This window comes from Meriones unguiculatus, chromosome 8 (genome assembly GCF_030254825.1).
Source record: "Meriones unguiculatus strain TT.TT164.6M chromosome 8, Bangor_MerUng_6.1, whole genome shotgun sequence".
In the NCBI taxonomy this organism is placed as follows: Eukaryota; Metazoa; Chordata; class Mammalia; order Rodentia; family Muridae; genus Meriones; species Meriones unguiculatus.
Genome location: NC_083356.1, coordinates 121599899 through 121616865, shown reverse-complemented (window position 1 = coordinate 121616865; position 16967 = coordinate 121599899). Strand labels below are relative to the sequence as shown.

The window sequence follows — 16967 nt, the reverse complement described above, 5'->3', positions numbered from 1 at the left end:
TGCCTGGAGCACTGAAGCAGCAGGTGTTATGAGACACCCTACAGTTAGAACCTAAGTCCAGACATGAGTTTTGATTTGTTTCAAATACACGCATGTAGCTTGAAGATCATTCTGTACTGTATTTCCAGTGTGCCTGTGTTTTGACCTCCATCCTTTACACGGGTCAGGTGTGGAATTTTCCACTCAAAGAGGAACATTGGCTCTCAAAAAGAAAGCTTCGTCTTTGGGGTTATCTCGGATTTTCAGTTAGGGGTGTCCGTGTGGATTACTGCTGTTGCGACAGCAGAAGACCTTCCCCTTGAGCAAGGTGACGCCAGCGGACAGCCTGCAGCAGGCGGCAGCCTGCCGATCCTTGGACATGGAGGGCGCTGCCACAAGCCTTTGTTGCTGCTGTGGGATAAATTGTGAGAATGGGTTGACTGTGTGGGAGCCTAAGGTTAAAGAACCTAGTCATTTTCTTTACCTCAGGAAATCCAGGTCTTCTTTGTCTGCTGAGACATTTCTCAGTGTTCTCGTTCACAGACCAGGTTCCACTGTTTCTAGGGCATGAGGCTCTCCAGCAGTCCCGTTTGCATGGCGAGCCCACCCTCAGTCTATCCCATCTTAGGCCAGTAGCAGACTTCTTGTCCAGTGAGCTTATGTGGGAGTGGCTGCACAGCTTTCTCACCCCTCACCAGGCTGCAGCTAAGATGTCGGTCAGGGCCAGACATTGGTGGGTCAGCTCTGAGGGGGTACATAGCACAGGCTGTAGCCAAGGGTTGGGAGCTGGCCGTGGTAAAGAGCTGAACAGTGTCCTCCTGCATACGGTCTCTTCCTTTTCTGGCAGTAGAGTTGGTTTGTTCTGTTTTAGGTGTACCAACTGTACCATTGTTGCCTCCGCCGGTTAACCAGTCCCTTGCTTCCGTGCCACCAATGAACCCAGCTACCACGTTACCAAGTAAGTAGCAGGCCAGACACTTGTTTAGTAATGCTATTTGCTTCTCACATCCTTTGTCTCATATTATCACTGCACAGCTCTGGGACAGAACGGGTGCTGCCCTCAGCAGGCCAGGAAACAGGCGCTGCTCAGCCTGGCAGTCCCCCTGTCTCCCCTCCCACCTGTGCGCATGTAGAACTTCCTGGTGGCTGTTGTGGCTGCCTGGCTGAGAAGGCCAAATGTGGAACCTGTGTGGATTCTCCTTAGTGTTTCCAGTGCCAACCAAGTGCGGCTGTCGACCTGATGACAATGCTATGTAACTTCAGTAATTAGTGTGTGTGGACCACTGGGCACAATCACTCTGGGCCAGGGTCTTGGGAGCATTCCTTGGTTTCACAGCCTGATTGGTTAGATACAAGAACATGCTCTGAGATTGAGTTGTTGCCTACGGCATTCTGATATGACGTCACCGTACATGAAGTGAACCCTGCTGTTGGGATTTTGAAGGAGGGAGTACTTTTGTCTCCTTCCCAGGTGAGTGATCTGCCTTGTGCTGTCTCTCCCTCTGCTCAGGTCTGATGCCTTTGCCAGCAGGGCTGCCTAGCCTCCCCAACCTCCCCAGCCTCTCCAACTTCAGCCTCCCTGCTCCACACATCATGCCAGGGGTCAGCTTGCCGGAGCTCGGGAACCCGGGTATGTTGCATGCCTTACCCTCCTAGGACATTGCTAATAAAAACTGTGTTCAGGAAAGTGAGGCCTCCAGTTCAGTCTTTTCCAGAAAGAGCAAATCAGTGTGACAGGAGCCAGCTACTTGTAATCAGCACTCATCTTTTCTGTGAAGAAGAGGACAGAAAGAAGTCTATGGCTCAGCCTGCTGCCTCCTACCTTTCTCTCTCAACACCCTGACAGGTTTGGCCCAGACAGGCTGTCAGAGAGTACAGTGGAGTGGCCCCATGCACTGAATTTACATGGCATGAGTCACCTACTTGAGATGCACGAATTCCCTCCTTCTGTTTCCTGTTTAGAAGATGCAGCCATGGAGAATGCTGGCACCTGCTCCATGCAGTCCAGTCCCGTTATTTTTTATTTTTCCAAAACTGGGGTCTCACTGTGTGGATGGCCTGTCTCAAATGCATTAACCTACTGTCTCAGAGGCTCAGGTGCTAGAATCACAGGTCTACACCCATGCCAGCTAAGTGTTCTCCATTGTTGAAGCTGCCTTTATAGTAGCAACGGAGAGGAGTAGCTGTTAGCAGGTGGCTCTCAGATCTTATGCCCAGGTGAGCAGGAAACAGCAGCACCCAAGTCTGATGACTTGGTGACTGCCCATTTGTCACTGTAGTGATCATCCTATACTGAATATTAGTTGTCATTGTCACATTTCTGGCAGATTTGCAATTTTTACAATCAGCTCAACTCATCTTCAGTGCCAGGGCTGAAGAACAAGTGACCCTGCAAAACCCCAGCTATGTTTACCACACTTCACTGCTGCTTTTCCCTGGTGCCCATATCATTGGTACCCTGTCCTTAAATGCAGTAAGCCTCCAAGAGTAGGAACAGTTTTTCCAGCCAGCAGTACCTGACATACACTGTACAGTCAGCCTACCTTTGCTCTCTCTGCTTTGAAAATCTCCAGAATAACCCATCAAAACCAGCATAAATAGTTATTGGTCTCAGGGCCTCCCCAGGTGCAGGGCAGCTTCCGTGAGGTGGCCCTCGCTGCTCCTCCGTGGCTCCTTCCTGCTAGCTAACAAGAGGCAGCATCTTGCCTGGAAGCAGGAATCTGTACCTCACATACAGCCAGCTCCCTTGAAGGCCATGGTGCTGCTTTCCATCCTTCTGGAAGGATCTGTTCTCCATTCAGCAGGTACCCTAAGTGCAGAGCTGAGGCACGTGAGCTTGGAAGTGGGAAGCTTTTGGCCCTGGCTTCCAGCTTAGAGGCCAGCAGAGGTGGCTGTGTGGTCCTCCCTCAGCTCCGGGTTCTTAACGAGGGCCAACTAGAGGTGCTTGATAGCAGCGCACTGGTTGCTGGGAGGCTATGTGACCTCTGCTGTTTCTGCCCTAGGTCTGCCGTCTCTCCCCTCCTTGCCTCCCCGAAACTTACCTGGCATTGCACCTCTCCCCATGCCGTCCGAGTTTCTCCCGCCATTCCCTTTGGTTCCAGAGGGTTCTTCTGCAGCCAGCGCAGGAGAGCCGCTGTCTTCCCTCCCTGCCACGGGCCCACCTTCTGACCCTGTCATGACTACTGCAAAGGCAGACGCCTCCTCACTCACTGTGGATGTGATGTCCCCTGCTTCCAAGGTCCCCACCACTGTTGAGGACATAGTCAGCGACTCCACCCCAGCCACCGAGAAGCCCGTTTCTGCAGCTATGGATGCAAATGCTTCCGAGTCTTCTTAACTTGGAACCAATCTTCAGAACCGACGTGGTCTATTTATTTAACCACGGGATCATGTCTGGAATCGCAAACTACCATTGATTTCATAACTAGTTTGTACCATATCTGTAGGCGTCCTGTACATAATTCTAAGGGGAAACTACGCAAGAGGCCGAGGCCTTGTCTCTCACCAAGTTGGGGACTCACAGCCAGGGAGGGGATGTGAGAATGTGCTTGTATTCTAACAGCCAAAAAGTTGTTATGGGTGGCTTGCTGCCAGGCATCTACTGCCATTCTTGGATGTACATCTTTGGGCAAGAGATGGCAGGGTGTCCACCAGGTTCCCTGTCCCACTGCTACGCCTTGTGTAAGGAAATGAAATCTCTTATGCCTAGTGCCCACATACAACAGTTCTTGTACTTTGTAAGTCATTTGCAAGAACAGACCACCCCACTAAGCTGCAAAAGGAAACAAGAATTTACCGTTGGTCTCTGTGAGTCGCTTCTCTAGTAAGGTTTGCACAGAGCTCTCAGCTGAGGATGTTTTGTTCCGGTTGCACAGCACACTGTTAACTGAACATCTTTTTATTCTGCCTGTACACAGATCTTGTTTTGAACTCAGAATTACTCAGACACCATTTTGTAGCTGCTGCTGTTGCTTTAGATGCCTGCAGTAAGATGGCATTTGAGAAGGATAAAGGAAGCTGCACTGGGCAGCCACCCTGGGGGAGCAGACAGCAATAAATTTCAGTCCCTTCACCTTCTCCTTGTGTTATATCTAAAGGACACACGTATACTTCACATGTGCCTCACATCTCTGCAGTCAGCTTACGGTGTGAGCTTCTCAGTTTCCAGGAGATGCGAAATCAAGTGGAATGCTTTCCTGGGTGATGTGTGCCCGATAGCCCCCTATTGGAAATAAGATTGAAGTGGTTCCTTGGCTGTCGATCTGGTACTAGTATAAAGACACTCACCCTGAGCAGTGGCTGTTGCTGATACAACCAAAAACCTCTCCCAGGATGCATTGCTAGATCTGCATGTAGGCCTCAAGTTGAGTGTTGAAGGCTCCGGCAGTCCCAAGCGCTGGGCATCCCTGAAGCTCTCTGGCAGCTTGTGAGCCCAATTGGCAAACTCCAGTTCAGTGAGAAACCCTGTCTCAAAAAAAAAAAAAAAAAAAAAAAAAAAAAACAATGTGGAGAGTGACTAAGGAGGACATCTGACATAGACCTCTGGTCTGTACACTCTTGCACACATTAAAGAAAAATACAGTAGCTGTTAAGACAGTCAAAGCAAGTGAGCAGTTTTCACGCTGTATAAAATGATTAAACAGCAGTTTCTCCAGTGACGTGGTCTTTAACCTTAGTGAGTTAAGCTATCGTTTGGAAAGGATAGTCCTGGACCATCTTTTTGGGGAAGATGTCTGTTAAAGTATATGAAGCCCCAGACTCTGGGGGAGGACTCAGCACCCATGGGGTAGGGGGTGCTGGCCCAGAGTGGCCCAGTGACTACTTGAAATAGAAAATTTGAGTATTCTCTTCAGGGAAACATCAGCCTCCTAATTGGTATTGGGGATTAAACCCAGAGCAGGGAGCATGCTGGGTACATGCTTGGCCACTGCCTTAGTTCCAGTAATTTGTAGGCCGTGGTAGACCTATATTAGGTTCTAAAAGCATAGATTTAAGACTCATGGGTGGTGTGCCACTCACCCCTGTGACAAGCCAGCAAGGAAGCTTGTGGGGCCCCAGCTTAAGTGCTATAGTCACAATGGTGGGGCTATATGACAGCACCTGATAGGGGTTGGGGACACAGAATCCTGTGAGCAAATGCTAAGGATCTCAAGAGAAAGGATCTCTAATGAGAAAGAACATTGGATTAGGTTGTGTTACCTAAGAGATTCTCAGAGTACAGAGATTAAAACAATACAGTTCCTTTCTCCCATTCAGGTAAGTTTCTAGCCAGGCATTGGTGGTGGTGCACTTCAATCTTTGGGAGGCTGTCACTGGCCTGCAGCGACACTTGAATACCACCTAAGTGAGGACTGGGGGAAAAAGAGCAGGGCAACACAAGGAGGACACCAAGTCAAGATTCTGATCAAGGTGCCATTTCTTGAGCCTTTAAACAGCGCTTACATAGCAAAAGATTACAAGCAATTACCTCAGAGTAACAGCATCACTTAGCAAAGAGTCTGGGGATTTACTCAAGGTTACACAAACTTTACTATCTGGTTTCCATGGTTGCACAGAATTACTAGTTATCAGGGACAGAACTCCCCATTGTAAGGAATGTTGAGGTTAGTCTCTGAGAAACAGCTTTAGATAAAGGCCATGTTTGCCAAGGCCAGGGGTTAAAACTCTTAATTACCAGAGGCTGCTGCTCAGACTTAGCACCAAACAGCAATAGGCACTCCTTTTTGGCTACCAACTTCATTTTGGCTGCCACAGTTCCTCCCTTTCAAATTAAAAATAAAAGGACCATGCCTGTCTTAGGTGGACAAATTCGAATGAATTCTTACCTGTCATGGGAGAATTCTGCTTATAGGGGGATTTCCTGTCTTAGGCTGATATCCATTGGATCCGTGTGTACCCATCATTGACTAACTGGCCCAAGCACAGGAAAGGAGAGGCTAAAGCTGATGTTTGAGCTGGACAAGCCAAGCCCCTACTTGGGGCAGGGGATTAACAGCATGCTGCTGTTCAATGGCCAAAAGGATTTTGTGCGTGGTGTCATCTGGCAATTACAAAGATGAATAGTACCAGACCAGCCAAACATGCATAAATGAAAATCCATGATGGATCAAGTAGCTTCTTTAAATGTTCGCAGACACATGTTAGGAAGGAAGAGTCTATATCCAATGGCTCCACAACAATTTCCTGTAACTTAGTAAGATCATTAGCAAGCTGAGCAGATAATTGTACATACTTTGAGACCCATTGGCTCTTAATAAGAGTGGAAAGTTGTTGTCTAGCTAAGGACATGTTGGTACAGGAAAAGGGTTAAGACAGAATTCACCATAACGAGGATCACAGGAATATGTAGTCATGCTTTTTACTACTTCAACTTCTTCAGACAACAAATCTATTTGTTGTTGCAAAACCAAAATGGCCTGATGAAAATTATTATTAACAAGCAATTAAGTTTGATAAGCAGTAGCTGTGATATTAACTGATTCGATGCTGCATCGGTAATGGTATTCTGAGAAAGCCACTGCAGCCGTAACTCCTCCTGCAAGGGCTGCTAGAATAGCTGCTGTAATAGCCGTGGTAATACCAAAATCCCTTTTAAACCTAGTAACAGTCGTAAGTCCAACCCTGTGATAATGATCTGGGGAAACAACTGGTATCCACAAGCTAGCAGGTATCCACAACACCTGCACAGGAAGAAATTCTGCAAGAGACTATAGAAAAAATTTCTGCAGATACCAATGGACTATTAACTAGTAAAAAGAAAACAGGTAGTTTTAAACCTTAGCAGGAGAAAGAGTAAGCTTAACATCTGGAGTTACTGACAAAGATTTGCCTGTAGTAGCATTAAAATGCATAGTACAATTTTCTACAATGGTCATATTCAAAAAGCAGAGAGATCTAATATCCATGCAACTCGACTTTCCACGTAAGTGATGTGGGCCCATTGCCCATGGATATTTCGTAGGTATGCCGTTGGCAGAGGCCGATAGATTAGTGTGTTGTCTGACCCATAATCCGGGTTTATTCAATGCCTGCAAGGGCTGATGAGGTAGGATAAATACTCCCTTCGGGGCACCTAGGTAACTCTACTGAAGCAGGCTGATCACTTAAATTAAAATAGCCGGCGGCAACTCGAAGGTCAGTATTAAGTCATTTCCTGAAATCTGGCTTTAGCCGATAAATATTGGCATGTCTTCCATAGCAAAGTTGAACACAAGTAAGGTAAAGCTTAACATAAGAAGGCCCAATGAATGAACCAGCAAGCTTAAACTGAATCAGTAAAATTATAAAACCCAGAAATATCCGTAGAAGTATCCACAGAAGAAAAAGGCAAACCTAAGCTGTCATTGCTAGACTATAAGGCAGGAAATAAGGGTGCACTAACACGCACAGGGGGATTGGGTACTAAAGCCCAAAGGTTTCACTCAGCCTTCACTGGATGACTCAGCTGCAACAGAATCAGCAATATTGTCACTCGGGGAATGAGCTTGTTCCTTGATGTAATCCACTTGTTGCACCAGTCTCTCCAGCAGCCATTGAGCAGCATCTTCAACCTGCGAAAAAACACAAACATATCCTTGTCCCAAGTCAAAACGGGGTCGGGTCCATGTCATGTATTTATTCAAGGTGTCCCTCCATTTAACCATGGCATAATGGCATGCCGTTTCAGGGTGCCAAAAACGTTCAGCCGCAGAGTTACCATGTTTGTCCAAGGTTAAAAAATTCAAAATAAAAAGTACATGATTTAATTGAGCCCTGGGTGAACAAGGAGGACATAATCCCCCCTTTTTTGTCTTTTGTAAATACATCTTAATGGTGGCATGGGCACGTTCAACCATGCCTTGGTGCACAGGATTGTAAGGGGTACCCGTTACATGTTTAGTATTTAATTTTTTACAAAAAATGTGAAAGGGCTTGCTGGTATAAGCTGGCCCATTGTCAGTCTTAATGTGGTGTGGCACGCCAAGAATGGTGAAGGTGGCCAGACAATGATCTATAGCGTGGTGTGCAGGTTCTCCAGAATGCAAGGTAACAGATAAATCCTGTACAGGTATCAATAATTACATGAATAAATTTTAATTTTCCAAATTCCATAATATGGGTCACATCCATCTGCCATAGCTGACCTGGTGTCAGCCCACAGGGGTTAACCACAAGATGAGGTACCCAGCGGAAGACATCACAATTGTTATATTTTTTAACAATTTCTCTGGCTTGTTCTTTGGTAAGGCCATAAGTTAAATGTAAGGAATGACTTGACTATTAAGATGATGCAATTCATGAGCCAATTAAGCTTTTTGTATGGGTGTTTCTTGAGCCAAGGCTACTAAGGCTTCATCAATAGTCTGGTTGCCTAGACCAAGAGGTCCAGGGAGGCCAGAATGGGCTCTAACATGAATAATAGCAAAAGGATTATGACGGGCCTGAATAAGTGCTTGAATCTGAGCAAACATTTGTCTAGCCCAAGTGGTAGAAAGACTCTGGCTTGCTGTTTCAAGCTTAGGAATAGTTTGAGCAATATAAGCACTATCAGTAAACAAATTAAAAGGCTCAGAAAAATACTGTAAAACTGCATGAATAGCCACCAATTCTGCAAGTTGAGCGGATAACCCTGGAACTTGAAAAATAGCTTTTTGTCCATTAACAGTATAACTAGCTTTTCCTTTAGCATTACCATCAGAAAAAATGGAAAAGCGTTTTTTAAAGGTTTATTTTTAGCTGTGGTAGGAAAAACAACACTACGTAAAGTAAAAAATTGAATAATCTTATTGGAAAGGTAATAGTTATCTAGTTGTCATGTAAATCTGGCCAAAGAAAGCAACCATTCATCTGAATTAGCATAAAGCCAATCAGTCTGGGCTTTAGTATATGGTATAATAGTCTTGGAAGGCTTAATTCCAAAGTAAGCCCTTGCCTGGGTGCATCCCAACACAATGACTTGGGCAATGGCCTCATAATAAGGCAAAATTACTTTATTGGGACTAGCTGACAAGTGGATCCACAATAGAGGATTAGATTGCCATAATAACCCTGTTGGAGCTGTGATTGAAATATAAGTAACAGGAGAGGAGTATCTGGATCCCAATATGTTACGAATTGATTTTCTAAAGCTTTTTCCACTATTAATAATGCATCTCGAGCCTCTGAAGTCAATTTTCAAGGGGAGGTTGGAGCTGCATCCCCTTTAAGAATATTAAACAATAGCATAAGTTGCCCAGTGGTTAATTTTAGATATGGCCTAAGCCAATTTATATCTCCCAATAATTTCTGAAAGTCATTAAGGGTCTTTAAATTATCTTTTCTAATTTGTACTTTTTGATGTTTAATAGCCAGAGGAAATAAATTAAAACCTAAATAACTATAATGATCTCTAGTTTGTACCTTCTCTGGCACAATTTCTAATGCTGCTTAGAACAGAGCCTCAGATAGATCTGTATATAGCAAGCCATAACATCTTGAGCTACAGGAACTATCATCCATATAGTGAATGATATAAATAGAAGGCCATTTTTTCTGTACTGGAATAATAGCATTAGCTACAAATTGTTGACATAAAGTAGGACTATTTGCCATGCCCTGTGGCAATACTCTCCATTGGTAACATTTCATGGGTTCTCTAAAATTAATGGAAGGGATACTAAAAGCAAATCTATGGCAATCCTCAGGACACAAGGCATACATTTTAAAATAAAAACTTTGCAAGACTTTTTGGACCAGGTAGACTATTATTACCCCTGGTTTCCAGAAAGCGGAAGTTTAAATTTAGCTATGTGGGACTGAGTTGGGGCAAAGTTAAAAAAAAAAAAAAAGAAGCTAGACCTACAACTTCTGCATTATGGGCTTTGATAAATAAGCTCTTAAGGCAGAAAAATCAGATGAAAGTACTAAGGAGTCTATGGACTCCGTCAGAGCTCACTTGAAAGAAGTAGGGAAGAAAAAAGTGTCCCAAAAAGAATGTGAAAAAGCATTTTAGGGATTTGATAAATCCCATCCTACTACTTCCCTGCCCCATGACGGCCACCTGTCTCTACCTTAGTCAGTTGCTTCACCCGTGCTCCTGGGGTCCGTATTCACTGGCTTCAGCATGTCCTCGGTCTCAGGTTCCTGGGTTTCAGCACCATCTGTCGCTGGCCTGCAGCGACACTTTAATACAAGGAGGACACCAAGTAAAGATTCTGATCAAGGTGCCATTTCTTGAGCCTTTAAACAGCGTTTACATAGCAAAAGATTACAAGCAATTATCTCACAGTAACAGCATCACTTAGCAAAGAGTCCGGGGATTTACTCAAGGTTACAGAAACTTTACTATCTGGTTTCCGTGGTTGCACAGAATTTATTATCAAGTTAATAAATTAACTCCCCACTGTAAGAAATGTTGAGGTCAGTCTCTGAGAAACTGAGCTTTAGATAAGGCCCATGTTTGCCAAGACCAGGGGTAAAACTCTAATTACCAGAGGCTGATGCTCATACTCAGAATAGGCACTCCTTTTTGCCTACCAACTTCATTTTGGCTTCCATAGGAGGCAGAGGCAGCCACTGGGTTTGTAGCCAGCCTGGTCTACAGAACAAGTTCCAGGACAGGCAGGGCTACACAGAGAGATCCTGTCTCTTTCCTCTGCATGTGTTTCCATCCCCAAGGTCATGGCATGGTGTCAGATGGCAGGTGGAAACCCAGCCACTAGAACTTACTCAGCCAAGATGGGCGTTCTTATCCTTTCAGGATCAGAGAAGTTTCCCACCGCATTATGACAGGTTCAGCTGACAAGGAGCTGAGTGGCCGAATGTAACTGGAGGAGGCTGGGAAACAGAACCTTTAGTTATCTTTTACCTGCAGCACCATCACCACGTAGAGTCACTAGGGAAGTCCGTGGGGACCCACACACGCAGTGGACCCATTTGTCAGTGTTTGAGGAATGCAAAGCACTTGCGGGAGAAGCACTGGGAAGGACAGTGAGGCGGCATTGCCAGGGAAGTGTGGCAGAGGCCACAGGTCAGAAGCCTGACATCTTTGAGCTCATTGGCTGTCATGAATGGAGCTTGGGCTTTGCGGACAGCAGCACAGGTGAGGAGAAACGTTCCTGTAGTCCCAGAACATGGGAAATAGAGGCAGGAAGATCAGGAGTTCAAGGCCAACTTACGTATACCACCGACTAGACTAGCTAAGACAGTCTAGGATGCCCCTGTGTGTGTGATGGTCAGCGTGACTCACAGGCACATGTGTGGGTGACCACTCACAGAGGATGAATCCATAGGACGCTACTCTGTTGCAGGAAGTTTGGTGGCTCAGTCCCCCTCGCCTCAGCCACTGTTACCTGTCTTCATAATCTTGGAGCGTAAGACCTGGAGTCTCAATGCTCAGGAGCTCAGGATCGCACCCTTCCCAGGAACACTCACAGACCACAACTTGATGCAAAAGCAAGAAGTTTATTACTATCTCGATAGGGCCGCCCCTCCAAAGACAGGAGATGACCCTGAACATGCAAAGCACAGGGTTTTTATACCTGAAAATCAGACCACTTTTGCTGTGTACGTTGATTGGTCAGCAAGAATAGCATGAAGATGGTTTCCAGCTGGTTGTAGATAGTTTCCAGCTGGTTGCTTATGGTTTTTCTCAGAACAGTTCACCCTGCCCGTCAAGAGCTATCTGCACCTGGCTTCAATTCAAATAATCACAGTTGTTTTTCTCATTCCCGGGTGGTCCCTCAGGAGCGGCCCCTGTGGATTGTCTAGATCTTAGAAGCTTCCTCAATCCTAACAGCTTTTGTTTACTTCCTGATACCTATGAGTGTTTTAATTTGTGTGGCAATAGCTACACACTCCACCCCTTACATTCTTTCTGCTCCCTTTTCTGCAGTGTTGTCTGAGGCCTGGGAAAGGCAACATAAATGCTTGTTTGGCTTTTTTCCTTCCTTTTATGACTAAGTATTAGCCACCGTGCCACAGTAACAGTCTCTTGTTTAGAGGAGTTTAACCAGGTGAGTCTCAAAGAGCGTACCAGCCCTTAGGTCTCCCTCCGTGAGGGGCTGGGGCAGAGTAGTTATTTGCAGATATGAAAAGCAACATTTAGAAGACAATCTGATGTGCACATCACCTCTTTTTAACAAAATGATAGCAGTTAGCTCCCCACTAGACTTCAACCACAGGTTTTGCCCTGGCTTACAACATCGGCTGTGAATTCTGTCCTGCGAAGAGGGCCTTAAATCCAACCAGAAAGCACTCAGTCTCACCCTAACAGTTATGCCACTGTCACAGCAATGGGCACACTGGGAATTTCAGCCAATAGCCTTATGGCTCCTGGAAGTCCCTTTCAGCCTCACACAGGGCCTTTGTTTAAACTCCTTAAGGAGGACACACTGAGGCCAGTGAATACAGACCCCAGGAGCACGCATGAAGCAACTGACTAAGGTAGAGTCAGGTGGCCATCATGGGGCGGGGAACTTTTGGCAGCCAGCTCCTTGGTTTTTGACAGGCCCCCAGCCAGCATCATGGCCCTGGTCCCACTGCCATCAGCCACACCTGGCCGCCAAAAGGACCTCAAGTTGAACAGTCTCCCTCCCCCACTACACGCAGAGGAGAAATACACACTGCATGCTCTGGCAACAACTGCCCATCACCAATCAAGCTGAGTATTGTTCAGTTGCGCTGCTTTGTCATCTCTTTCTTCTGTTGCTCGGGCCATAAGGCCTCCCAGCGCTGAGGTCCCTAAGAGCCACAATACATCTGCCTTTGAGTACCCAGATAGACACCTTGGTCTGCTTCGTCCTTTCAACTCCCTTCGATTTAACATTTTACAAAGCTCATTTACACGTCTGTCTAAATCACACAGGCTTTCTAGAACCTCTCCTTTCTTCTATAGCTCACAAGCCCTCCGGGGGTTCAGTAAAGCTTCGGAAGCCCTTTACCAGATCCAAGGTCCCTGCTGAATCAGTCAGGCCTGGTGAACTGGGAATCCAAGCCGCCCTCGTGCTTGGTTCCCTCAGCCTGTCTGTCCTCTGTGGTCCTCCAATCCCTGATATTCACGGGGACCTTAGCCGGTGATAAAGCTCTGTGAACCAGTCCAGCAGGGACCGAGTCCCCGAAGACCATGCAGGGATGAGAAGTTGTATTGCTTAGTTTTTCGGCTTCCCCTGCGCTCAGGCTGACAGCGCACACTCCCATATCCACAGCTTCCCGAGTCCAGCCGGAAGAAGCGCTTTTTGTCCTTGTTTAAAAGTCTTCCCCGGGCCTGGAGAGATGCTCGCTGGTTAAGAACACTTGCTGCTTTTGCAAAGGGCAGGAGTTCGATTCTCAGCACCCACATGGTGGCTCACAACCATTAGCAACTTCAGTTGTTGAAAATAAATGGGCAGCGGGCTAACTAACATTTCTTATTAGTCCTATAATTATTACGGCAGTATTATTTAACCTGCTATCACAAGAAGGCCCAGACACCCTGTTAGATTTTATAATCCCCTTAGTCACCTTGGGCTGATCCACTCTCCGGTGGTTCAGACTTTTTGCCTGTCTCACCACCATTGCATGGAGCATGCAGCCACCCCTACACCCACAAAACACTATCCCGAGTGACATATGAAGAGGAAGACACACCAGGATTATCAGGAGCCCCTATGGAGGCTCTCCACTCACTCGGGTTGGGTTGGACTCAGATGATGCTTCCGCAGTCTCTGCAGGGGGCCTGCAACCGCTCCTCTGAAAGTCCATTTTGGTTCTCCCGGGCCCTATGAGGGCACCTGTGGACTTTTCCAAGGAAACTGTGCTTCAGCAGCTCCACACACAGCGTACTTTAACAATTCAGCAAAGCATTTTCTCCCAGAGCACGATCCTATCCTTTATGCCGCCTCTCAAGAAGGAGGGTGTCTCTCTCTTCCCCGGAGCCCTCTGCTTCCTGAGCACCAGCAGGCCTTTCAGCTCTGCTGCAGACCTTTGCAACACGAGCTTAGGTAAGTACCGCCAAGGTACTGTTAGGTACTTGGGTAACAGTGCCACCAAGGTACTGCTTAGCTGCCAATGGTAGCCTTGCGGATACGCCAGAATGCTAAGATTGGCCTCTTGAAAAATCAAACCAAGTGACTAAGTAGAAGACCAGGGAAGCAGCAGCATAAGGAATTATTCCAACTCTGGAGTGACAGGCCAGAGGAAGGGTGGAGGCGGGGGGGGGGGGGGCTTCTCCCAGGTGCCAGGGGAGAAGCGAATGATGAGAAAACACCTTCTCACAAGGGCTGATGGTTTAGTTGGTTCAGTGCCTGCCTTGCAAGCAGGATGAAGTTTGATACTCCCGAAACCCATGAAAAAAGAAAGGAGAGAGAGAGAGAGAGAGAAAGAAAGAAAGAAAAAAAGAAGGAAAGGCATAGCCAGGCATAGTGGTGCACACTTTTAATCCCAGAACTCTGGAGGCAGAAGGAGCATCTCTGTGAGTTTGAGGCCAGTTTGCTTTACTTAGCAAGTTCCACTTACATAGCAAGGCCATGTAGGGCCATGTAGTCAGACCCTGTCTCCAGCCCTCCCCCCCCCAAAAAAAAAGCCAGGCGTGGTAGCAGGTGCTTGTAATCTCAGCACCAGAGAGGCAAAGACAGGTGACAGGTGGAGCCTCGGTGGCCAGCCAGCCTCTCCTACCTGCTGATTGCTAGAGGATTGTCTCAAAAACCAGGCGGTCAGCACGTGAAGAACAGCCAATGCTGTCCTGTGGGGCCCCATGTATGTGCGCATGCTCACATAGGCACACGCAAACACAAAGAAGTCTGCCTGAGGCTCAGGGCAAGCATCTTCAAAAAGCCTTTGACTTAGGATAACTGGGGGGTAGGTTACAGGGACATCTCATTTCTTCTCTTCTGTATCCCTGTATAATGATATTGTTATTGTTGAAACAGGGTCTCAGGTAGCCCAGGCCACCCTTGAACTTGCTGTGTAGCGGAGGGTGGTGGTGAATTTCTGATCCTCCTGCCTCCACCTCTGCCGCGCTGGAATTACAGATGTGCGGAAGTGGTGCTACTGTATGCATTGGGGAAATGGTCACTTAAAGTCTGGAAAAGCTGGATTCCACCTTAGCTCTCTGAAGCTGTATTTTCTGGAGAGGCTGTGGGTGGTCACCCTCTCCCATCTTAAGGTCCTGTGGTTGCCTGTGGTTGGCCAGACATGGAGGCAGCTGCCTCCCCAACACGTCTGCGCTGCTGGATCTGCAATGCTGGCAGGTTTGGGAATCAGTTTAGCATTCCTCGCTAGACTGTCCCTGTCTGGTGCCAACAGCTGTGCTAGGGACAGGCCCCGGTGGCAGGAGTACTCATTGTGTCTAAGCATGGTTTGGGCCTTGTTCTCGGGAGAAAAGCTGTTAACTGTCAGGAGCAGTAGGCACACACCTGTAACATGGCTTCATTTAAGTCTGGTGGCCAGCTCCAGGCGCTTCCGTGGCAGGAAGGGGTGGATGTGTTACAACAAACGCCATCTGCTTGGTTAGAGGCTAAATTAAAGCACGAGACAGGTTCCTCTGAACCAAGTATGGAGCTTGGAGCTCACTGGGTCTGATAGCAGGCACATCACCGTGGGCTCTGCTGAGGCTGGTTCTTTTGGGGAGTAACCAAATATTAAAAGGTATAAAAGGTGAAAAAAGGAGGTTTGTGTTTTCAAATTCATGTCTTTACTAGGTAAGGTGGGAGGGAGGAAGAGGACGACATGGAGAGAGAAGGGGAGAAGGAAGAGAGAAAGGAGAGAGGGACAGAGAGACAGAGATACGGAGAGAGCAAGCAAGAGAGAAGAGGGAGGGAGAGACAGAGCCCGCCCATTGGCTTTAGACTTGGTTCTATGGATGTGTTACCAACTGTGGTGCATGGAATAAAACTATTTTTTTCTAGTTTAATACACATATTTTAAATATATGTTGATAAACTATTTTTTTGACTATTTTAGTGAGAAAAGGGAGCACATTTAGAGACGTGATAATCTGAGAGCAGGCCCCCAAGCGCTTTCCTCGGAAACAGCAGGCCTCTCCTCAAGGCTTCCTTCTCAGGATTCTCAAACCGAGGCTAGGAAGGCTGCAGTTTCACAGGCGGGGAAGCTTTGAATCCAGGTGCGAGTTTGAATCCATCCATGTAGATCTGTGCTGGACCAAGCCTCGGCTCTGTCCCAACAAGGCGCCGCAGTGAGCACTGCCGGTCACCAGGTGGCGCTGCGAACTTGGAAAAGCTGCGCCCCGTCGGAGGCCGCGGGGTCTACGGGCCGGCCCTGCAGGGCCCAGGGCGTGGCTAGCAAAGGAGGAAGGAGTGCTCTGGCTCCCTGGCTCTTTCCAGCACGGTCGCTGGGCTCGGGGGAGGTTGCGGGGAGCCCCGGGATACACGCCCGAAAGGGTCCAATCTGTGAGGAGCGTGGCCGGGACCCAATCTGGTGCAGCATCCCGCTTCGCTGCCCGCGCCTGCGCTGGGACGCCAGGCGATGGCGAGCATCCCGCGCCCAGCCAATTAGCAGTTTCTGCCCCCGCGATGGGTAAGGGACAGTCTGTGCAGGCAGTCCACTGGAGGTTTACAGATAGGCGGGCGTCCTCTCGGGTGCAGGAAGAGGGAAGAGAGTCTTTCAAGACAGGCAGGGAAGTAGCACGTGCGGTTTTGGGGCGACACACCCTTCGCGGATGGAGAGGGGCCGTGGCTGGGTACCGCTGCGGATGGAATCGGGCAGAATACTGTCCTGCAAGGCCTTGAATGCCGGGCTAAGGTGCTTAGACCATCTGGCCCTGCCGACCTTGTCTTTTGTAGAGACAGAGAAGGTTTGGAGAACCTCGTAGGCTTTTCTGACTTGGGCAATGAGCTATGTGGAAATCACAAGAGGCTGGTGAATGCTGCTCATCTGCCACAGGCGGGCAGTCTCTGGCCAGAAGGCCTGCAGCGGTGAGGCTCCTCCTGCAGGTGTCCTTTGGTCCTCAAGGCAGAAGCAGCAGTTGAGGCCCAGTGGCTGCTGTGTGACCGCCGTGGGCCCCATTGCAGGGGCCACGTTTGGGTTTGCTGTTG

At 47.7% G+C, this 16967-nt stretch overlaps 1 protein-coding gene across 1 annotated transcript in view; it reads left to right on the top strand.

Annotated features, from left to right (window-relative positions):
* Gorasp2 (golgi reassembly stacking protein 2) overlaps positions 1 to 4056 on the top strand; it is a 31635-nt gene extending 27579 nt beyond the window's left edge. Inside the window, exons 8-10 of the mRNA XM_021639223.2 lie at positions 851 to 937; positions 1490 to 1609; positions 2982 to 4056. Of these exons, the coding sequence (XP_021494898.1) occupies positions 851 to 937; positions 1490 to 1609; positions 2982 to 3316 (542 nt within the window). The 3' untranslated portion in view covers positions 3317 to 4056. The remainder of the gene's footprint in view (positions 1 to 850; positions 938 to 1489; positions 1610 to 2981) is intronic.
* Positions 4057 to 16967: the final 12911 nt, after the last annotated feature.